Raw genomic sequence first — 24,540 nt, 5'->3', positions numbered from 1 at the left:
CATATATTCCCTGTCATCCAACGGCAGAACCAAGGCCAACAGTGGCGAGATTACGAGCCTATTCCGTATAAAACTTTAAAAGAACTAAAATTAGCTTGTGCTCAATACGGTGCTACAGCTCCTTTTACTATAGCCACGATGGAGACTGTTGCTAGCCTCGCTCTGCCTCCACATGATTGGAAAACCATATGTAAAGCAGTACTTTCTGGAGGAGAGTATTTATTATGGATAAGTGAGTATTATGAAGATTGTGATCGGCATGCTCGAACTGACGCTGCTCGCCAAGCACGGATCACATACGAACAGTTGTCTGGAACGGGAAATTTTGCAGACGTTTGACAGCAATTAAATTTTCAACCTCAAGCTTATGATTATATTAGATGGTCCGCCACTACGGCTTGGAAGAAATTACCCAAAACAGGGGTAAGGAAGGAAGAACTGTCAAAAATTAGACAAGGGCCCGATGAGCCCTTCCAAGACTTTGTTGCGCGTCTCCTAACAGCAGCACAGAGAACTATTGGAGACTATGATGCTGCCACTATAGTCACTAGAGAGATGGCATTTGAAAACGCTAATGCTGCCTGTCAAGCTGCCATGCGACCATGGAAGGGTAGGGCAACTTTAAATGATTATATTAAATTATGTGCTGATATAGGCCCAGGGTATATACAAGGAATTACTCTAGCTGCAGCCCTAAAAGGACAGACAGTAAATGAATTCTTAGCCGCAAGAAAGGGAGGTAGAAGAAAACCCGGACCCCCCTGGGAGTTGTTATAATTGTGGGAAAATGGGTCACGTTGCTAGACAATGCCCTAATTCTGGAAGGTCGAATAATCCGAGCCCTGCTCAAGGTCGCTCTCCAGGCTTGTGCCCTAGATGCAGAAGGGGAAATCATTGGTCAAATGAATGTCATTCTCAGAGAGATCGTGACGGAAATCGTTTACCCCCGTTGGGAAACGGGAAGCGGGGCCAGCCTCGGGCCCCGCAACAAATTTATGGGGCAGTCACCAACCCGATGCCCACCTCGGGAGCACAGGGGACCGACTTACCGTTTCCCACCTTAAACGAGCCACCCCAGGAAGCGCCGGCTTGGACCTCTGCCTTGCCAAACATGTAACACTAGTTCCGGAAATGGGAATACAGGCTCTACCTACTGGAGTATTCGGTCCTTTACCTGATAACACAGTAGGCCTCCTAATAGGAAGAAGTGGCTTCACTATGAAAGGGTTAATTGTAGCACCTGGGGTCATAGATTCAGATTATACAGGAGAAATTAAAGTTATGGCAAAGACTGAACATATTATTATTAATTTGCCTTCAGGGACGCGAATTGCTCAATTATTACTGCTTCCTTATGTCAAAACTGAGCAAGGGGCTTACTCGATGGATTATCGAGGGGATGCAGGATTTGGTTCTTCTGACGCTTTTCTGTTAAAAGCAATAAAAAATGGATCGCCCAGAATGTTGTCTTATTATCAATGGAAAAAGGTTTACAGGCATATTAGATACAGGGGCTGATGTCTCTGTAATCTCTCTCAATCATTGGCCCCGCTCCTGGCCTATGCACCCCACCACAACTACCCTTCAAGGGGTCGGACAGTCCTCTTCACCATATCAGAGTGCCTCTGTTTTATCCTGGGCCCATGAGGAAGGTTCAACAGGCACTTTTCAGCCCTATATTCTTCCCCATCTCCCCATTAACCTTTGGGGACGTGATATTATGGAACAAATGGGCCTTGTTCTTTGGCAGCCACAGGCTCCCTCTCAGTCTTTTTCGTAGTGGTCACTATCTCTCCTGCCCCATGTGCTGATCCAATCTCTTGGAAAGATAATAACCCTATATGGGTAGATCAGTGGCTGCTACCTCAAGAAAAACTTAAAGCAGCCCAACAGCTGGTGCAGGAACAGCTTGCTGCTGGTCATATTGAGCCTTCCACATCGCCCTGGAATTCCCCCATTTTTGTTATCAAAAAGAAATCAGGAAAATGGAGATTATTACAAGACCTAAGAAAGGTCAACGCCCCCATGCACCCTATGGGGGCACTTCAACCTGGCCTGCCGTCTCCTACTGGGATCCCACCTAATACTTTTAAGATTATTATTGACTTAAAGGACTGCTTTTATACTATTCCATTATCCCCGGAGGACTGCCTACGATTTGCATTCAGTGTTCCAACAGTCAATCTTAGAGAACCCATGAAATGATATCAGTGGAGAGTGCTGCCTCAAGGAATGGCTAATAGCCCTACTCTGTGTCAAAAATTTGTACAACAAGCTATTCAACAAACTGGAGATCAATTTCCTCTTACATTGATCATTCATTACATGGATGACATTCTATTGGCTCATGAAAATGAGTTTTACTTGTATTCTACTTTCTAGCATATATAACAAGCTTTATCCCAATCTGGATTGCAGATCACTACTGATAAGGTACAAAATGCCTATCCATTTTCATACTTGGGGTATTCATTGAAACCCTCTTCCTTCTCTCCACAAAAACTGACCATTGATACTTCTCAATTAAAAACTTTACATGACTTTCAAACCTTTTTAGGAGAACTCAATTGGATTCGTCCTTCTCTTAAGTTATCTACTGGCGACTTAAAACCCCTGTTTAATCTTCTTTTAGGAGACCCTAATCCCTCGTCTCCTAGGTCCATAACTCCAGAAGCAAAAAAGGCTTTACAATCTGTGGAGAATGCCTTATTAACAGCTCAACTCACATATTGTGATATTTCACGACCATGGTCCTTGATTATTCTTCCTACTACCTTGACCCCTACAGGAGTTTTGTATCAGGATGGTGTATTGCAATGGATCCATGGATCGTCTACTCCAAAGAAGGCTTTGAGTTCCTATCCCTCTCTAGTAGCAGAACACATCCAGCAAGGACGCAAAATCTCTCTCCAAATTTTAGGACATGATCCCACTGTTATTATTATACCTTATACCGCTGAGCAATTTAACTGGCTTCTTAACTTTAATGACATTTTTGCTCTTGCTTTTGAAGGTTTTGCTGGGACCATCTCTCATCATCTTCCAGCTGATAAAATTTNACTATACTATCTGTGATCAAGGACTCTGTGACTGGAGTGATTACCGCCCCGGAACATTTAGACCGATGAACCTGCTGTATGGAGTATGGACTAGAAACAACCGTACATTTCAGACTATGCTATGGAAAGCAGTTGCTGCCCTTCAATATGTCACAATAGCTAAGAGAGATGTTCAATGGGTTCATTTTGGAGTCCAGGATGCTATAAATGTTTCTGGGACTCAGAAAAATGTTTCAATTATTGCCTGTGTTCCAGATCCATATGCTTTTGTAGCTGGGAATATTCAAATCATCTATAATCAAACTTATAACTTGAGCTGTTATAACTGCTTCCTAACCAATTGTCTAAATGCATCAATGAATGTTACATCATTTGCTGTTATAAAGCAACCTGCCTTCACTTTTGTACCTGTTAACCTTTCCATCCCCTGGTTTAATGATCCAGGATATGCTATTATTAAGGCTACTAATGACTTAATTTTAGCCCGTTCAAAAAGATTTATAGGAATGCTTATTACAGGAATTACTGCCTTGATTGCCCTCATTGCAACAGCAACTACAGCCGCTGTCGCCTTGACTGAAGGTGTACAAACAGCAGACTTTGTTAATGAACTAGCCCATAGTGTCTCTGTTGCCTTTCAAACCCAAGAGGACTGGGACCGAAAAATAGAACAGAAATTGAATGCCTTGTATGATACTGTTAGAATTGTTGGAGAAGAGTTAAATTCGCTCGAGGTTCGATCTTCTTTAAAGTGTCATTTCATGTTCTCCCATATATGTGTTACCCCTTTTCTTTGTAATTCTACCAGGTTTCCATGGGAAAAGATTCGTAATCATTTGTTGGGAATTTGGCACAATTGCAATTCTTCTTTAGATCTTATTACGCTACATAGAGAAATTCAGGATATGATAAATACCCCCCCTTTAAGCATAGATATTGCTCGAGATGCTCAGAATTTCTTATCTGCTCTATCCAAACAGTTTCCCTCTTTTGGACATTTTCTTTATAACTGGATAGGTTTTGGTGTCTTCGTTATCCTACTTCTGTTATGTATACCTTGCATCATTTGGCTTTTTATCAAACAGATCTGTGGTTTATACGTAGACCTCAAAAAACATAAGCTGGACATGACAAAGAATGTATAGCCGGTGCATTATATAAAATAAAAAAGGGGGAGATGTGGGAGCCCGCCAGGTCACAGGGGATCAAGGACAGAGTACTCCACTGTGAAAATGGTGGAGGAACTTGGTTTCTGGTCCCTGGAGCCGGCGGGCATCTTGACATTTTCCTGACCTTCTTCTTATCATCTTGTTCTCAGCCTTGAAGGAAATAACAGGATCTTGATATATGCATCATGTTCCAAGGATATGAGAACATCTTGCCCTTTTGATAACTCTAGGGTGTGTACAAACTTTGAAAAACAACATTGTCTCCAGCTCCTTGCGGTCTTGCTTTAGGCCACAGCAGTTTGTATATAAGCCAGCTGTTCCTTGAATAAAGTTGCCATTTGCCAGCAGAGCATTTGGTCCTCTCCTTTCTTTCAGTCCCTCGCCTCACCTCGCGACCACCCTTGCTGCAGCGGGCTGCGGCATTTTACCATACATTTGGTTCCCTTTTCCTTTTGTTGATGTTTTCTTTAACCATACAGAAGCTTTTTAGTTTGATGTAGTCCCATTTGTTTATCCTTTCCTTTATATCCCTTGCCCTCAGGAATGTATAGGTGAAAATATTGCTACATGGGATATCTGAAATTTTCCTGCTTATTTTCTACTCCAGGACTTTTATTGTGTCATGACTTACATTTAAGTCAAGAGTTTATTTTGGTGTATGGTGTAATTTGGTGGTCTAGTTTCTTTTTATTTTCTTTTTGCATGTGCCAGTCCAGATCTCCCAACACTATTTGTTGAAGAGGCTATTTTTACTTCACTTTATGTTCCCACCCCCTTTGTCAAATATTAATTGACCATAGAAAGTTGGGTCTATTTCTGGGCTTTCTATTATGTTCTATTGATCTATGTGTTTCTTCTTATGCCAGTACCACACTATTTTAATTATACTCTGGCCTTGTAATATAGTTTGATATCAGGTATTATGATCTCTCCTACTTTGTTCTTTCTCTAAATTGTTGTGGTTATGCAGGGTCATTTATGGTTCCATATAAATTTTTTAAATATTTGTTCTATATCTGTGAAATATGTCATTAGTATTTTGATAGGGATTATGTTGAATCTATAAGTTGCTTTGGGTAGTAGAGATATTTGATAATGTTATTTCTGCCAACCCATGAACACGGTATATGCTTCCATTTATTTGTGTCTTTCATCAGCATTCTATAGTTTTCTGAGTACGTGTCATTTACCTTTAAGTTTATTGCCAGGGACTCTATTTTTCTTGTTACTATAGTAATAAGAATTTTTCCTAATTTCTGTTGTTGATATGCCATAGTTGGTGTATAAAAATGCCTTTGATTTTTGAATATTGACTTTGTATCCTGCTTCTTTACCAAGTTCACTTATTAGGTCAAGTAGTTTTTTATGAAGTCTATAGGGTTTTCTATGTACACTATCATGTCATCTGCAAACAATGACAGTTTCACTTCCTCCTTGCCAATTGGGATACATTTTATTTCTTTTTCTTGTCTAATCACTGTGGCTAGAGCTTCTGATACTATGTCAAATATAAGTGGTGAAAGCCAACACCCTTGTTGTGTTCCTGTTCTTAGGGGGGAAGCTTTTAGTTTTTGCCTATTGTGTATGATGTTGGCTGTAGGTCTCTCATATATGGCCTTTATTATGTTGAGGAATGCTCCTTCTACTCCCACTTTGCTGAGTGCTTTTACCATAAATGGGTGCTGTTCTTTATCAAATACTTTTTCAGCATCTATTGTTATGATCATGTGATTTTTGCCTTTCCTTTTATGTGATATATTACATTTACCAATTCGAGGATATTGTAGCATCCTTGCATCCTTGGGATGAATCCCACTTGATCATGGTGTATGATCTTTTTAACATATTTATTGTTGGATCCAGTCTGCCAAAATTTTGTTGAGTATTTTAGTATTTATGTTGATCAATGATATTGGCCTATAGTATTCTTTCTTTGTTGTCTTCATCTGATTTTGGAATTAGAATAAAAGTGGATACATAAAAGACTTTGGAAATCTTCCATCTTCTTGGATTTTTGAAATAGTTTGAGAAGGATAGGAGTTAGCTCTTCCCTAAATGTTTGGTAAAATTCACCTGTGAAGCTATTCTCTCCAAGGCTTTTGTGTGCTGAGAGTTTTTTGATTAGAACTTAAATTTCACTAGCTGTTATCAATTTATTCAGACTTTCTGCTTCTTCTTGACTCAGTTTTGGAAGATTATATGTTCCTAGAAATTTGTCCATTTTGCCCAAGTTGTCAAATTTCTTGGCATATAGCTTTCATAGACATTTTATGCAACCCTATGTATTTTTGTGGTATCAGTTGCAATTTCTCCTTTTTCATTTCTGGTTTTACTTATTTGGGTCCTCTTCTCTTTTTTTATTGATGAGTCTTGTTAAAGACTTGTCTATTTTGTTTATCTTTTCAGAAAACAGTCTCCTGGATTTATTAATTCTTTGAATTGTTCTTTTAGTCTCTATGTCATTTAATTCTGCTCTGATCTTGATTATTTCCTTCCTTCTACTTGCTCTGGGATTTGTCTGTTGTTGTTCTTCTAGTTCTTGTAGATGTAGGGTTAGGTGGTTTGTTTGAAGTGTTTCTGTCTTTTGTAGGTAGGCCTGAATTGCTATGAACTTTCCTCTCATGACTGCCTTTGCTGTGTCCCATAGGTTTTGTGGAGTTGTGTGTTTTCATTTGTTTCTAGGAACTTTTTGATTTCTTCCTTGATCTTGTTAACCCATTCATTGTTTAATAACATGTTATTGAGTGTCCATGAGTTTGACTGTTTTTGGTTTTTTTTTTCCCTTGAGGTTGGTTGCTAGTTTCAAGCCCTTGTGATCTGAGAAAATGCTTGGTATGATTTCACTTTTTTTGTTTGTTAAAGTTTGTATTTTGTCCTATCATGTGGTCTATCTTTGAAAATATTCCATGTGCATTTGAAAAGAATGTATAATTTTCTTCTTTGGGGTAAAATGTTCTGTATATATAAGTTAAATCTATTAGATTTGAAGTGTTGTTCAGTGCCACAATACCTTTGTTGATTCTTAAGATCTGTCCATTGTGGGTAATGGGATGTTAAATCCCCTACTATAAGTATGTTGCTAACTATATCTTTCTTGAGGTCCTCCAAGATTTTTGTATATGTTTAGGTGCTCTTGTGTTGGGAGCATATATGTGTACAATGTGTATGTCTTTTTATTGGATTCTACCCTTATATTATGAAGTGTCCTTTTGTGTCTCTTTTTATGGCCTTTGTTTTGAAGTCTATTTTGTCTGATATAAACACTGCTACCCATTTTTTCCTGTTCATTTGCTTGGGATATTTTTTCCATTCCTTTAGTTTCAGTCTGTATAGGTCTTTTGTTCTGAGGTGGGTCTCTTGTGACAGCATATATGTGGTGTCACAAGAGACCATGGATATTTTCTTATCCATTCAGCTACCCTATGTCTTTGGATGGGAGCATTTAAGCCACTTACATTAAATGTTACTGTTGATAGGTACTTATTCATTGCTATTTTTCCCCTTTGTACCTGTGTCCCCCACCCCATGCCTTCTCTCTCTTTTCCTTCATCTTCTTGAAGCAGTTCCTTTAGCGTGTCTTGCAATGCTGCTTTGGTGGAAGTGTATTCTTTTTGACTTCTTCCGTCTGGGAAACTTCTTATTTTACTTTCAGTTTTAATTGAGACCCTTGCTGGGTAGAGAAGTCTTGGTTGCACTCCTCTGCTTTTCATTACTTGGAATATTTTTTGCCATTCCCTTCGGGCTTGTAGTGTTTCTGTTGAGAAATCATCTGCTAGCCTTACTGGGGCTCCCTTGTATGTTACTATCTGCTTCTCCCTTGCTGTCTTTATCATTATGTATTTGTTTGCCACTTTTATTATGATATGTCTTGGAGTAGACCTTTCTGGATTCCTTTTGGTTGGACCCTCTGTGATTTCCTGGACTTCCTGGACTTGAGTGACTTTTTCTCTCATCAAGTTAGGGAAATTTTCTGTCATTACTTTTTCAAAGAGGTTTTCTATCCCTTGCTCTTCTTCTTCACCTTCTGGTATCCCTATTATACAGATATTGTTATGTTTCTTGTTCTCCTGCAGCTCCCTTAACACTTCTTTGTTCCTCTTGAGTCTTTTTTTGTATTGTTGCTTTGTCTGGTAATTCTTTTCTACCTTGCCCTCCAGCTTGCTGATTAGATCCTCTGCTTCATCTATCTTACTTTTAATTCCTTCTACTGTGTTCCTCATTTCAGATATTGTATTTTTCATTTCCCCTTGGCTTGTATTGATAGTTTCTATGTCATTTTTCATGCTGATGTAATATGTGGTAAGTTCCTTGAAGTGTCCCTGGAGTTCTTTGAAGTTCTCCCTGAGCCCCCTGAGCATCTTTATAACCATTATTTTGGACTCAGTGTCTGACAGTTTGGTAGCCTCAATTTCATGTACCAGTATTTCTGGGCTTCCTCTTTTCCTTTCAACTAGAGGTTGTTTCTTTGTCTCCCCATTTTGAGCGACTCTTCTTGTTTGTTTCTGCTTGTTAAATTGATCTTCTTTGACTCCCTGTCTTCATGGTGTGATCTTCTGTGGTAGGAGACCTGTAGGACTCAGTGCTACAGTCTCCTTGATCACCTGAGTTTCATGCTCTTACACTGCCCTTTATGCTGTTTATGTGGGCTCTCTGGTTGTAGTTGTGTTTTGGTTGTCATTGGGTCATTCTTTGGTAGGTTCCTCCCTGGGGCTGACTGGGAGTCACTCCACCTACCATGTCTCGCTGTTGTACAGGTGCTGCCAGAACAAAAAACCAAACAGCCCAGGAAACAGACCCACACCCTTAAAAATAACCTCCACCACCAATTACACTATCAACAGCTAGTGAGCCAATTTTAATAAAGCTGTAAAGAGATTAAGACTATTATAAGAAATAAAAAGTTAATATGAGATGACACTGAAAGAAGGGAGATTTTGCAAGGGTATAGGGAGGGGCAATAATAAGAGTAGGAAATAAAGAGAAGGCAAAGAGGTAAAGAAAATAAAATTTACTTCATAAATAACAAAGAGAGGAGGGAAGGAGAATAGAGTAAGAGAAGGAAAACATACACTATTAGGTTAAAACCAACATTTAAATATATATGTATACATCTAATGAGATAAAAACAGACAATGACAACAACAGCATATATATATATAAAATAACATGGTCTTAATTTTAGGGAAAGCTTTCCCACAGCAATATCAACAGCCACTGAGCTAAGATTGGAATAAGGGGGAAAAATTAAAGAAAGAAGAAGAAATTAAAGAGATGTCTAGAGGAAAGAGAAGTTATTTTTTAAAAGATAGAAGGAGAAGGAATACTAAGAGTGCAGAATGAAAACTTGGCTCAGACACAGAAATACTAATGTTATAATGAAAAAATAGAAAGGGCAGGGGAAGGCAAAATGGACTATGAGAGGGGAATGGTGAAATTTGAGATTTGAAATACAAAGATAGTGATTATCTAGAAATAAGGTTGAAGAACTATAACATCAAACTCTTTATCCACAACCTTCAAGCAAAGATTAATAAAGGTGAAGAGAGAGTAAGGGTATTTTGAGAACGAGAAAAGGAAGGTGGGAAGACTAATGGCAATCACAAATGGTACTGAGAGGCTGGAGGGGGGAGCAATCGCAAGAGTGTAGAATAAAACCACATCATAGCAAGAGAGAAAATAGATTTTAAAACAAAGATACTAAGAGGGAGGAAGGAGGCAGTATGGAATAAGAGAAGAGCAGAGCAGTATATATTTGAAATAAACTATGTTACAAAACCTGTTGCCATATTATGTCCACACTTGAAGGATATGAAATGAATGTTAAACAGCTGTGCAAAAGAGAAGATAGTGCCTTGTAGCGTATCTCTATTTTCTCTGCTCTGCTGGGTTTAGTAGTTTGAGCCCAGGGTGCCGTGTTTCATGCAGTGTCTGGTGAAGGGACCTATCAGCACATTTTCGTCTTTCCCCTGAGATTATGTACACAGCAGGAAATTTCTGAGATTGGCTCCCTGATCCAGGGAGCTTGTGATCCCATAGGTGAGAGTAAAGTTCACCTACCTGCATGTGAAAGGATCTGGCTTGCTGCAGCAAATCTCAGGCATTCAGTTCCTACCTTACCCAATCCTGACACTCTCTCCTAGGAGGTTTGGCCCGAATTCTCCACTTTGACTTACCCTCTGCTCACCAATCAAGTTGGGTCTGGTCCTCCCATTCCTTCAATGTATTTTCTGTCTCTGAATTTTTGGTTAGCAAAGCCTCTGCACCCTACCTGCAAGCAGAAACTTGAGAGCCCCGGGTCCCTGCTGATCCTCAGATCTCAGCTCCCCTTTTAAAAGAGTTTCCATATGGCCCCCATCCATGCAGTAGCACTGGTCCCGAGGGTCCTGTTCTCTGTATGCGTCCCCTCCCCTCAAAACTCACAGTCTCTCACAGTCAGAGCTGGCCAAACTCATTTCTGAGCCCCTACCAACTTAAAGTTTTTCTTTGAGTCTTTCCTGGTTGGCATTGAGAAGAGCCCCACAGCTATAATGTGACACTAGGGGGTAGCGGGTGCTGACCCTGCTTCCTCTGGAGATCTTCAGTCTCAGGCAGGGCAGCAGTGGTGGTCTGACTAGAAAGCCCAGTCATTGGCTCCCAGGAAACCCACAGGCAGGCTGGTTCCTCACAAGCTTGTTCTTTTTGCTCAAATAGCTTTAGTCATTCTGGGTCTTTGGTGGTAACATATTACTTTTACAGTTGCTTGATCTATTTATGTTAAAAATGTCATCAGTATTTTGATAGGGATAACACTGAATCTGTAGATTTCTTTGGGTAATATGGACATTTTAACAATATTAAGTCTTTCAATCCATGAACCTGGGCTATCTTTCTATTCACTTGTGACTCCTTTACTTTCTTTCTTCAGTATTTTATGGTCTTCAGTGTAGAAGGTCAAAGTCCTTGGTTAAGTTTTTACATTTTTAAAAATGTTTTTGTAAATGGGATTTTTTTCTTAATTTTTGTTTCTGATAGTTACTTGTTAGTGTATAAAAACACAACTGATTTTTGGTGTTGATCTTGTAATCCTGCAATTGTACCTAATTTGTTTATTAATTCTAACATTGTTTTTGTTCTAGGGTTTTGTACATATAATATCATGTTTTCTGCACACAGAGATAAATTCACCTCTTCCTTTTCAGTTTGATGCCTTTTATTTCTTCTTCTTGCCTAATTGCTCTGTCTAGTACTTCCAATACTATGTTGAATAGAAGTGGTGAGTGGGAGCATCCTTGTCTCATCCTCTGATCTTAGAGGAAAAGCTTTCAACTTTTCACCACTGAGTATGATGTGAGCTGGGGGCTTGTCACATATGTCATATATTATGTGAGGTTTGCTCTTACACCTAATTTGTTGAGTTTTTATCATGAAAGTATATTGGATTTTTGTCAAGTGGTTTGTCTTCATCTATTAGGAAAATCCTGTATATGTTCCATTATACTTGTATTTCTGGGATAAATTCCACTTGGTCATAATCCTTCTACTGTTCTAATAAATTCAACTTGTTACTATTTGTTTAGGAATTTTACATGTATGAGGTCTGTCCAGAAAAAGTCCAGCCATTGTTAATATAATGAGAATTGTTTGCATGATATCAGTGTAACCTGGCAGCCAAGGAGAGTGGACTGGAATGTGCGTGTGTGAACAAGGACAACTTCATTGTACTAGTCAGTGGAGGCAGTAGACACTGTTCAATGCGCATGTGTCCTGTGTGGCTGTCACATTCAAAAGGACTGAGTGAGTACAGCAATGAATCTGCTTGAAATTTTTCATAAAGCTGAACATTCATCCACAGAAACTATTCAGATGATTCAGAGGGCTACATCAATGGGCAACTGATAATTGGCAGCTTCATTATGACAATACACCCACTTATGCGTCATATCTCATACCGAATTTTTTGGTAAAACGTCAAATCACCCAGGTGACTCAGCCCCTCTACAGCCCAGATATGACCCCTATGACTTCTGGGTTTTACCAAAGCTATAATCACCTTTGAAAGGGAAAAGATTTCAGACTGTTGATGATTCAGGGAACTACAACAGGGCAGCTGATGGCAATTGGGAGAACTGTGTGAGGTCCAAAAGTGCCTACTTTGAGGGGACTGAGACATCATTGTCCTATGTACAATGTTTTTTGTACATTGTATTGTCTTCAATAAATGCCTCTACTTTTTATGTTATGTGGCAGGATGCTTTCTGGAAAGTCGTATTTTCATCAGGAACTCAGACTTGCAATTTTCTTTTATTTTAGTGTCTTTATTTGTTCATCTTTGGTATTAGGGTAATAACGTTAGGGTAAAATCATTTTGGAAGTGTTTCCCCCTTTTTAGTTTTTTGGGAGAGTTTGGAAAGAGAGGGCAAATGTCGGGGGAAATGGGGGTCATCTATAATAGTGTTGACTATAAAAGAACTTTTGGTACAATGCACCAGTGAAGCCACCTGGTCCAGGACTTTTGTAGTTGTTGTTGTTGGGAGGTTTTTGATTACTGATTCAAGATCCTTACTCCTTATTGGTCTATTCAAGATTTTCTATTTCTTTATAATTTAGTCTTGATTGGTTGTATGTTTTTAGGAATTTATCCATTTTTCTGTGTTATCCATTTTGTTGGTGTATAACTGATATATCTCTATTTGAAAAAAATACTTTGATATTATTTTTATAGATTTTTTCTCTTTTCTTACTTGCTGGTTTTCCTATTATTTTTTTGTTTCATTTAGAGCATTTTCAACTCTGTGTTGATTTCCTTGTCAGTCTTTCTCAATTGTCTTATTGTAATTTGAAATTTAATTTTCAGATTTATCCTGGGTGGCAGTGGTCTTTTGGTGTGTGTGTGTTTTCTTTGGGTACTCATTATTCTTCATCTAGAAGTTTTACAATTGCCTTTAGTCAGTCCCTAACTTCCAGTCCAGAATCTGCCTTGTCCTGGAAGCCTGAGGTCCTATCCTGCCAGGAAAATGCAAAACCACTCTCCAGCCCTTAGTTTATGACATTGAAACTGACTCTAATGCCAAAATGGTGTGAGGCACCTAAGACCATAGTTTCTCACCTTCACTCCACTTGTTTGTTTTTCTGACCCATTATGACCTACAGAAATATTTATTTGTTTTGTATTAAGAGTGGAAAAGGGAGTTTGGGTGTGGGTGGGGCGTCCTAAATATATAACCTTCATCTAGACTCCTGATCATAGCCTTTATATATAGAAAAGCATATTCAAAAAGTGAAAATATTTGCCAAGTAAAAGAAATCTTTTCTTTAGTCTTCTGATTAAGAGAATGGATACTTATTGCATGCCAGATATGATTGTTGGTGTTCCACATGATTTATTTACTCTCCACCAAAATTCTATGTTGAACTAAGGATCAATTATCACATTGCTGGTATGTGATAGAGTTGGATTCAATCCAAGCATAAAATCCCTGAGAGCATACTTCATTTTATTTATTGCCCTCTTTCCAGCACTTAAAACAGTGCCTGACCTGTAGTGAGTGTGCAGTAATATTTAATGAATGGCTGAATATTTCTCCTCTGTGTTGTTTCTACTATTGTTTTTATTTGTATACTTGATCTCTATGTAAAACACTCAGTCACTACCCTAAGCATAAAGTTCTTTAGCATAGGAACCTCTTTTCTTTGCCTTGTTCTCTTTTCTGTTTTATTTCCTATTTGATTGACACCAATATCTTGACCCTCAACGCAGTGGGTGAATGTCATTACATTTTTTCCTGGAGCTGACATCTCTCTTGCCAATAAACTAGAATTGGAATGAAAATTTTTACCTGGATAGGCTAATTTCCCATAGTTGACATTCTCCCACTTCCCCAGGCTCCATTGAACTATATCATAGTCATATTTCATCTTAACCACCTCAGCTACCCACAGTCAGGGCACTTGCTGCACAGGCGGAAAAGGTAAATTAAGCTATGACTAGGCAATTTGGGTAATGGCAGCCCCTCCCGCTCCCACTACCACCTAGTTCTGTCAAATTATCTTAGCTGATTATATTTAAAAATCACTTTGGTTCTCTTTTAAATGATAGCTCCAGATGGAATTGAAATTTAAATTAGGCTTTAAAATATCATTTTCTCACTCTTCCCCTCATTTTTAATGACACTGTGAGTGATATTAGGAAGCAATTTGGCTGATGAATTAGTATGTATGTGGATACAATCTCTTAGCACAGCTTGAGAAAAGTAGGACCAATCACAGATCTCACTCATTGCCATTGATTTTCTAAAGAAAACACAAAGAAATTAAGAAGAGAGAAAAATCATGCATTCTGAATCTGTATGCTACAAGAAAACCACTATTATTATCTGACAGAGCCTGTAAAGAGCTTTGCATGGTTTGTGATACACTTACCTACCACTAATGCTACAATGATTTCTCAAGACCTAATCCATGTACACTGCAAAGCTTGAAATGACTTGAAATATCCTCATCTTGGAAGATGAAGAGTAAGCAGAGACTCAACTACAAAGTCAAGAAAAACTAACTGGCATTTCTTGTTAATTTTTATCCCAAATAGCAATCAGGGAAAAGCAACTAGTGACTGCATTATGCCAATTACCGGAACATTTTTAACTCCTCCTTTTCATTTAATCTCTGCAACTAGTTAGCAGTGGAGACATACTGTCTTTACTCCCCATGCACACAGTAGAACTGGAAATTGCCGGAGAGATCATTTAGTTCTCTGACCTGATTATGCTCTAGTTTGATCAAAATGCAGTCCATGGATTAACTGCTTCAGCCACATTAGGAGTCTGTTAAGTGAGCAGCATCCTGGACTTCACATCCAGAGGCTATGATTTTAAGCAAGTACCTGAGGTAAATTTGGGGAAGCTGATCCACAGAGATAACATTTAAAACTATTATAAGAGTCCTGTTCCTTTTACTGATTAGGCAATGAGCCAGGGATACCACAACAGAATCATCTGGAAAATTTTTCAGGATATGCTAGATGAAAGATGGCTGAGGCTACACTGGGGCAAAACTCGTTAAATCTCATCAGTTTAAGCAACCAAAGTTTATTTCTCGCTTACGCTATTGGCCAGTCATGAGTCATGTTTGCTGTGCAATCCAGGCAGAGGAAGCCTCATCTCAATACATGCTTTCAGTCATTGCAAACGCAGGAACGATGGAGTAAGGCAACTGATGCTCAAGCTTTTAAAGGTATGATGTAATTACCACTAAAGAAGCAATGTCACCAATGGCATTAGGAGTCAGACAGACTTGTGTTTAAATCTTTCTGCTCCCTTCATAGACCGTGTGACTTTGGGCAAATTTCTTAACCTCTGTGAGTCTCTGCTCATCTGTAAAATGGGGATGATAATACTACTTCTAATGGTTGTTTTGAGGCTTATAGTGGACATTCACATTAATTATTGCTATCAAACTCAGTATAAAAATATATTATGGAAGGTAAAGAAGAGCCTGTGAAAGAGACATTCTTCTGTTATACCAGCATTCTTGTCTGTCCCTTCGTAATTCTTGCCACTCTACTTGGAGTTCCTCCCTTTTATTGCCTTCTCTCCTACATCCTATCTTTCCTATGAAATCTGACTTTATTCTCCATATCCTTCTGTCATGAAAGATCATCGGCTCATCTATTCAGCAGAGTTATCAACTATCTACCATGTGGTAGGCACTGTGTTTGGTGCTGGAGAAGCAAACTAAATAGTATGTTCCATGTTCTTTAGGTATTTTCAGTCTAGATGGGAGGGAAAAAATGAAATGTGTACTCTAACAAAGGGCAATATATCCATGATGCAATGAGAACATGGAGGATGCTACTCAGTTCATGTAAAAGCCTGAGCTGCCTTTGGCAAGAGGAGAAGGCAGGCATGAGAGGATGCAGCATGCACCAAGGACAGAGGCACTAGTCATGGGTATTCTAAGACTGCGAATATTGCTGGTGTGGAAAATGTGAATGGGGGAGATAGGCGTTAGGAGCTTTGGAGAGGGTTGTGAGAACAATGAAATAGCAACATCTTAAAGATCCATCGGTGTGTACATGTTTGGTTTAAATATTTTCCCTGATTGCAAAAGGGGTCCCCTAAAGAAGTTTGACCACGGATATAGGACCAGGTTGATATGGTAAAATTAGTACTCTGGCTGGAGACTTCACAGGAAGAGTGTGAAAATCATCTAAGAAAGAAAGAAATGAAGTCAGCCTCAAGGAGGCAGTGCCAGCTGCAGCGAAGATGGGGAAGCAGACTAGAAGGGGGGGAAATACGAGTATAAGTGGTAAAGCAACACAGACTGAGTGATGGGAGCTTAGGAAAAACTAGGACATCTGAGAGGACACACATTTTCAGTCCTGGAAATGGGGTAAAGGGCATCAGAGTAGCAGATACTCTGAGATAAAGGATATAAGAGCAGTAGGTCAAGTAGGACTGTTAGAGGTTTATCCACCCATTAATTACACATTGATTAACAAATTATTTGCATTTATATACAACCTTGTTGTGTGATTAACGTTTGCCATAGTATGTATTGACTTTTTAGCAATTGTGCAAGCTACTTGAGAGCATTAACATTAATTTAAACATATGCTTAAGTCACACAGTTTACTTAACACAACACTTTGGCCTTAGCAGTTTGTTGTAAAATATTCATGAGATAAAAAACATATCAAATTTATATTTTCTTGGTTTTGTCCACCTACCACATTATTGTTAGCATGATTTCTATTTTGTTTTTCTTGCCCTTCACCATTTTGATGTGCTTTTGTGTTTCAAATATTCACTTTCTTAGTGTTGATAGCATTTCCCCCTTATCTTCTATCCTTACAATGTTTTAAAGCAACATTTAAAATTATATCAAGTGCTTCTAATTAAAATATTTAATTACTTGATTTGGCCCTTTAAAAACTCTTTGTTTCTTTGGAATATGCTGCCCTCCCTCTTCTTTCACTTGTAGTGGATTTAAATCCTCCCCCCCATTTTCATTTTCCTCATCAGAGTTCTGAGTAGATCTTTTATCCCTTTAAAATTTACAGTTCTTTACAAGCACTGTGTTTTTCCCATCTGTTTAATTTAGATTCAGTGCCATAAGTCTCTCATCATGTATCATTTCTTTTATTATAATTTCTATTCTAACTTTGAAATTCATGATGTACAAAATGAATATATTGCAAAGGAAACAGCATGTGAGATAGAGCTGGCCTTTAAAGCTGGATTTCCTCCTTTTCTAACCCATGCTTTCTTGCAAATAATTTTGTTATGTGATTTGTCTGGGTTCAGGGCTAAGGAATGAGGCTTTGTTGGGCTTCTTCCTTGAATCTCTGGGGGGCACTAACACTCTGCTGTGCTGACTCTCTCATCTTCTTCTCTTTTTAAATCTCTCTTGGTGTAAAATGTTTTCTAGAGAAATCCAGAAGTACCTGAGAGGAAATTGAATTCTAGTCTTGGTTTGACACTGAGTCAACTAGGAAATGCTGCTCAATGGCTATGTGACGGTTTCCCTATTTCCTTATCTCAAAAAGGGTCCCAACTGATGAATAGATTAGACAGATGGAGACACACCTGGAAGAAATGCACTCTACAAACAAAAAAAAACATTACTTCAGTTTTTCTCCTCCTACTGCTCCTTACACAAACCTGGCCTCTTTTTCATCTTTTTGTTTCATTATAGAAACACAAAGATAAGCCAAAAGCTGGAAAAATGAATAAGGAAATAGCACAGAGTACTGAAAAGATCAAAAATGAACGCAATGTTAAAAATAGCCACAAAAAAACAGTGTTGCACAGAGAATATCACTGGGAGTATGGACATAGCCTAGGCCAGTTTCACCAAGTTTTTTTAATCTAGGAATATTTAAGAAATTTCTCTCCAAAATGCAAAAAATTCAGGGCAGTTATTAACTTCATTCAAATATTTATATAAAAAGAAATGACATTATAGGCTGTTTTGCTGATCACTAAGTAGTAATTGGGGAAGGACTAAGGCTACCTTGCTGTCTATGTAACAGTGACAAAGACAGCATTTCTGTGATTCAGTGTTACGTAATAAAGAAGAATTCCACTAGTAAATCGACATTTATACCAATGTGTTGGGCATATAATTATTAGCACTGTGAAAGCTGTAAGAACACAGTACTCAGTTGTGGTTGAAATTGCTGGCTCTAGAGTCAGACAGATGTTGATTGGAAATGTTAGACAGGACAATGGTCTCCTGGTCTGGGCCATTCTTACTAAATGCTCTTCTTGCTAAATGTTAAAATGTAGCACTGTGCTTTGTAGACCGGCTGCAAACGGGATGAACTTGACAGGAACCAACCTGATAAGTGCAGCCAAGTGCAAAGAACAAATCAACAGGTAATTGACCAGTTTACCGCTGAACACCCCAAGTGGCAACCCCTTGAGTTCCGTTACAAAAACATCTATATAACCACATTTTGTCAGCTTGTTTACTTGTTTCTGTCTCTGTTTCTAATCTGCAAAAGTGGGTTGATAATACCACCTAACTCATAAAGATAACACTTGAGTTCCTGTTTGACTTATGCCTATGGGCTTCTAGGGTGAGGCGTACTCTCTTTTGCTATAAAATATCAGTTCCATGAAAATTAAAACACACAGTTCTAAGGTCTTCTCCAGTTTAAAGATATTAAGATGCCAACTTAATGCCATGACTCATGGCGAGCATTGGATACAAAAGGGAAGGGGCACCAAATTCTGACAAGCTGACGATGATCAGTTTGTATAGCTGGGATTCTGGGACCTTCATCAAATGGCATATAAGAAGACTGACCACTACTCCAGTTCTCATGGGCTGATAGTGGGGTAATAGAATAAGCATTATTAAGAGAGTCACTTTAAAACAGAGTCAGGAGGCTATTAAGGAAGTGAGGCTAATCAATATCTTGAGTCCTGGTTCTCTTGACTGCTATTAAGTTGCTATACCTGTTGCTATACCTTCAGCTCAAGGCTGAAGTCATAAATATCCTAGAAAAACAATGGCTCTGTGGACACATACTGGACTTTACCTCCTCCCCGTAACATTCATCCCCCTTGTTCCGATATTGGAGTTAACCGATTACTGTTAACCTAGTCAGCAGTCCTTCGCTTGCATAAAAGATTTATATTTTTTATCTCCAGGGCACAGTTTGAGTGACCTGAATCTGTGCCTCCTGGATTGCAGTCCTTTTGCTAAAATAAATGCCTTATGTTCTTTACCACAGCCCGAACCTTTCTTCTGGTTAACAAGGCCCACCCCCAGTGATTAAAATTACTGCAGTTTTCTACCTTAAAGACATTGAGTAACATGAAGTCAATTGAGGAAATGGCTGTATTACCTCTTCTGTGGTGTAAAGCATTATCATGAAGAGAAATGCCTGAGTTGTTGATAAATAATTATTAAGCCATACTTTATGTAAGTTTTCAAAATAGAGGGTAGGTCCACCTGGGTGGCTCAGCTGGTTAGAGCATTGTCCTGTGCACCAAAAAGTTGTGGATTCAATCCCTGGTCAGAGTACATACCTAGGTTGTGGGTTCAATCCCTGGTCTGGACACATAAGGAGGCAGCCAATCAATGTTTCTCTTTCATCTCTCTCTCTCTCTCCCCTCCTGCCCTGCCCCTCCTCTCTCTCTAAATCAATAAAACATGTCCTCAGGTAAGGATGAATAAAATAGAGGGTAAATCTTTACCAATACAAAATATAGAAAAGACCAAAAGAAAACCACTGTTAAAGCATTAATTACAAGTTCTGACAGAACACAAGTTCAAATCTAGTTTCCACAACATCCTTGGGGCCTTTGTTGAGTCACATACCTTTGGGCATCATTTTCCTCAAATGTAAAGTGAGAATGATAAAACATACATGATTTTCGTATTGTTTATAACAAGGTTAAACAAGATAATTTAAGCTGAGTGTACCCCTTCTTTTTCCTTGAACACTAAACTGCAAAACCACTGAGGGTCTCTCATCATTGATGGCACCTTTTGACTTGAGATGGAATGAAGGTAAGGGCTAAGGTCAGTCTATACTGTCAGTCTATACAACTCAATAACCAGTAGAAAAATGAAAAAAATAAAGTCAAGAATTCATTGTTTGTTGGTTCTAGGTCATGTAGAGTTATCGTGTTTTTATAAATCAAAGTTGACTTTTTGTTTTTCTTGAATCTTTAGTTGTTCTGCTTCTGTGTGTTTTTAAAGCAGAGGGCTCTTCACTTTGGTAACCTGAAAGTTATCATAAGTTGGTATGCACCCATGTCAAAGTAAGCCTTTACTTAAATTGTATACCCTCCAAAAGCCCATATTCTCTGGGAAAAAAATTCTGCTTTCATTGTAAGAAATAGTTAAAATAATATTCTTTGAATTTAAATGGCAGTTGAAATGATTAACTGTGCATTTAGAGTAACCAAAAAAATGAAATCATGTTATTGGACTAGGAAAAAACCCTCTCGTTAACATTACTTGAGTTTTCACAAATGAGTTGATTAGAGGAAAGGGAATGAGGAACACAGTTCATTAAATGCCAGGCCCCTAGTCTCCTCACAGACCTAATGTACTCTTATCACAGCACCTTGGAAAAAAATCAATGACTACATTTCCTAGCAAGAACATACTTTCCAGTTAATGAATGAATCATGCACTGGAATCATTGCTTCTTATTTTATTTATTTACTCGTTTTATCTTTAAAAGAGTTTGTATTAATTTTCTCTGAAAATTATGGAAGATAATCAAAGTGTCCTGGGTTTATATGTCAAAGAAGCAGCACAGATAATGTACAATCATGGTCAAAGTTTGTCTTGATTAGTTTAATTTCTTATTTCTACTGCTGTAAAGTGAAGACCTATACTGAGACTAGCCAAGAGGAATTATATGATAGCAGAGGTACAGGTATAAACTAGGATGTGTTCATGGTAGGATCCAGCTAGGTTTAGGGGACTTCAGGACCAGGGGAGTTGAAAAGAGGCCATCACGCATGCTAGATACAGTAACACATCTTCAAAGAGGGCTGGAGGTGGGCATTCAGATTAGAGCCCTACTTCTGACTCAAATTTGTCCTCTAGTGGTTGCCAGAGACTCATAAAGGAGCCATCAGCAGTAGTTGGAGTGGGATAGGCAGGGAGGAGAGAGGAGGATTATCACAAAATTTGCGCAACAAAACCAATTCAACCAAAAACAATCTGACTATGCCTGCTGTTTTCACTGGAAACTGTAAGGATCTGGGGGCTTGGAACAATGTTTGATCAGAAGGGGTGGGGAGTTCTTCCCTTCATCCAATAAGGACAAGAGGAAGAGGTCTCAGTCCCAGGAGAGGCCAGGCCTGGAGGCTGCAGGCAACCTGCAGCTGCTGGCAGCAGAGGCCTGTGCTTTTGCCAGGTTTGCTGGTCGAGGAGGTCTTGGCAGAATCAAAAAAGATTTTTCATTAACTCACGTGGATCTCCCTCAGAGAGTACCAGATTGGTGTCCAACTTCTGTGGGAAACTGGAGTACCCATGGTATTATAAGTACCATGGTCCTCTTTTAACTCTGAATGGTATATGTAATCTTGATTGATACTTGCTTTTCCTTACTCAGAGAAAAGGCATTACAGTGGGAATTGCACCAGCTGTGGAGTCAACACATTTGGGGAGACCTACATTACCCCACTTGCCACTGCTTTAGTGCTTGATGAGGCTTTTAATTCCCACAGCATGCCTGTTACTGTCCCAATCTTACATATGAGAAAGCAGAAGCACAGAGAGGTTAAGTAATCTGTCCAGGTGGCACAGCTTCGATGTGATCACTCTAGGACTTAAAGCTGAAAGCTGGGCTCCAGGGGCTCTCCCCAGCAAGTGACATTCATCAGGCCTGGCCCAGAGGAGGTGCTCACTAAATGTTAATTGATTCAAATCATGTCACTAAGGGATTAAAAAGGCACCAAGTTTATTACTTTGAACTTAATAGACTGACTACACTTAAAAGCAAAGAGAAAAATGCTTACAAGTATGCCAAAATCTGGACCAACAATGAAGGGCAATTAAATAAATCAGGAAATCCACCAGCCTGCTCTCCAGGTTCACTTACCTTTGTTTGGAGGATGATAGGCAGGGGCAGGATAATCAACATAGTGAAAACTATGAGGATTAACCGGCGATAAACCAAAATCTCACTGAGGAGTCTCATTGTCCTGAGCGGGTGCCTTTGATAGTGCTCCCCTCAAAATGAGGCTGGAGTTAAATAACCAGCCTGGATTAATATTTCTCTAGCTCATCATCTCTGCTTTCTGCCCTAGACTGACCAACGTGAGTTAAAATTAAATCTCAATCTTTATTGTTTTACTGTCCTGGTTACTATGGAGAGATAAGCCCCAGAATGTTTACAAGAAATCAAAGACCAAAACGTCTTTCCCTATTGTTTGTGTTCACTTTAACTGGCCAAGTCTAGGAGAAGACGAAACAGTAAGGCTGGTTGCATTTGCCCAAATGAGGGCCCCCCACCCCTTCTGATGTCCCTGACTTCTGGACGCCTAACAGGAGTAGTTATCACACTTAGGTGATACCTTGACTGGGTTCCTCCTGTGCCCTATCTAAGGAAGCACATATGAACTGAAACAGCAATTCCAATAGTAGGAATTGCAGTGAAGGAGAGTTTTCAGTACAGAGGATTTTTTCTGTAGGAAAAAATAGTAGGGATTTCAATTTCAGGGAAGTTTTCAGTACAGAGGATTTCTTCTGGAACTTCTCAGATAAAGTTTGAGGCAAACTTCTACACTGCCAATGTGAAATTGGACCCACTGAAGAACTCCTGGCCTTTATCACTTAGGAAACCTTGGTTCACGTTCAAAAAATAAAGAACACTGCTTCCGAAATTGAGTAGCATTTTTTCCCCAATACCACACTCAATTGCACAATAATTTCTTAATGGTTTTTGTATTTCCTGGACACTGTTGCCTCTTTGGATAAAAAAAAAAATGAAAGTTATTGTAAAGTCTTATATAAGCACTCCCCTGCAAGATGTTTTCAGTACTGAGTTGAGATACTGACTAGATAATCACCAGAGAAGCTGCACAGAGATGAGTCATAAGGTGCGTGTGTGTGTGTGTGTGTGTGTGTGTGTGTGAGAGAGTGTGTGTGTGTGAAGATGGGGACTGTCCTGGCAGCGATACAGAGGATATATTTTGAAACTCCTCAGCGCTAGGGACTCTGGTTTGTTTTTCATTACACTGTTCGTTAATCATCCCATGAACCTCAGATGAGTAACTACTCTGCACCCAGCCCTAGGTACAAACAAAAGACATTCTTTTCTATAATTTATAGTTCATTTATTTTGGCACAGATGACTTCACTTTTATCTAATTTATGGTTACCATTTAGACCTTATTTCTAACTCCACACTAATGTAACTCTGCTTTCTTTTTCCATCAAGGAAAATAATTCTTTCACCAACACTCACTGTATTGTTAATGTAAAGTAAAAGGCATTTTTTCCTCCAAGAGTACAACTTTCTCAAGATATATTACACATAGTGATTTAGGAAAATCAGAATAGTAAACAGGAAAAGTCTCCAAACCAGAAAGGCGTATTATATCTTGAATTTCTCAGATGAAAGAGAAGGTAATTATGAATAATAAGAGTAATAAATGGTGAGTAACAATAGACAGTAATAATAAATAGAGTTTAAAATTACATTAAAGGTACTGAATTACTTAAAGCAGTTTCAATACTTAGTTTTTTTGTATGACAGTTCATTGATTTTTTTAAAATATATTTTATTAATTATGCTATTACAGTTGTCCCATTTCCCCCCTTCATTCCCCTCCACCCTGCACACTCCCTCCCACCCACATTCCCCCCTCTTTTGTTCACATCCATGTGCCATAAGTTCTTTAGCTTCTACATTTCCCACACTACTCTTGCCTTTCCCCTGTCTATTTTCTCCCCACCATCTATGCTACTTATTCTCTGTACCTTCTCCCCCCTTCTGCTCCTCCCACTCTGCTCTTGTTAACCCTCCATATAATCTCCATTTCTGTGGTTCTGTTCCTGCTCTAGTTGTTTCCTTACTTTGTTGTTGTTTTGTTTTAGGTGTGGCTGTTAGTAATTGTGAGTTTGCTGTCATTTTACTGTACATGTTTTTTATCTTCTTTTTCTTAGATAAAACCCTTTAACATTTCATATAATAAGCGCTTGGTGATGATGAACTCTTTGAATTTGACCTTATCTGAGAAGCACTTTATCTGCCCTTCCATTCTAAATGAAAGCTTTGCTCAATAGAGCAATCTTGGATGTCAGTCGTTGCCTTTCATGACTTGGAATACTTTTTTCAAGCCCCTTCTTGCCTGCAA

At 38.8% G+C, this 24,540-nt stretch overlaps 1 protein-coding gene across 1 annotated transcript in view; it reads right to left on the bottom strand.

Moving 5' to 3' along the window:
• The window catches only part of SLC13A1 (solute carrier family 13 member 1), a 139,992-nt gene extending 117,583 nt beyond the window's left edge, over positions 1–22,409 (bottom strand). Inside the window, exon 1 of the mRNA XM_037056494.1 lies at positions 22,281–22,409. Within this exon, the coding sequence (XP_036912389.1) occupies positions 22,281–22,379 (99 nt within the window). The 5' untranslated portion in view covers positions 22,380–22,409. The remainder of the gene's footprint in view (positions 1–22,280) is intronic.
• Between the last annotated feature and the right edge of the window lie 2,131 nt (positions 22,410–24,540).

The sequence above is a fragment of the Sturnira hondurensis genome, unplaced genomic scaffold, assembly GCF_014824575.4.
Source record: "Sturnira hondurensis isolate 20B ecotype Veracruz unplaced genomic scaffold, ASM1482457v3 Scaffold0008992, whole genome shotgun sequence".
Classification (NCBI taxonomy): Eukaryota; Metazoa; Chordata; class Mammalia; order Chiroptera; family Phyllostomidae; genus Sturnira; species Sturnira hondurensis.
The sequence above is the reverse complement of the archived record's forward strand: the minus strand, read 5'-3'. Positions and strand labels throughout refer to the sequence as shown.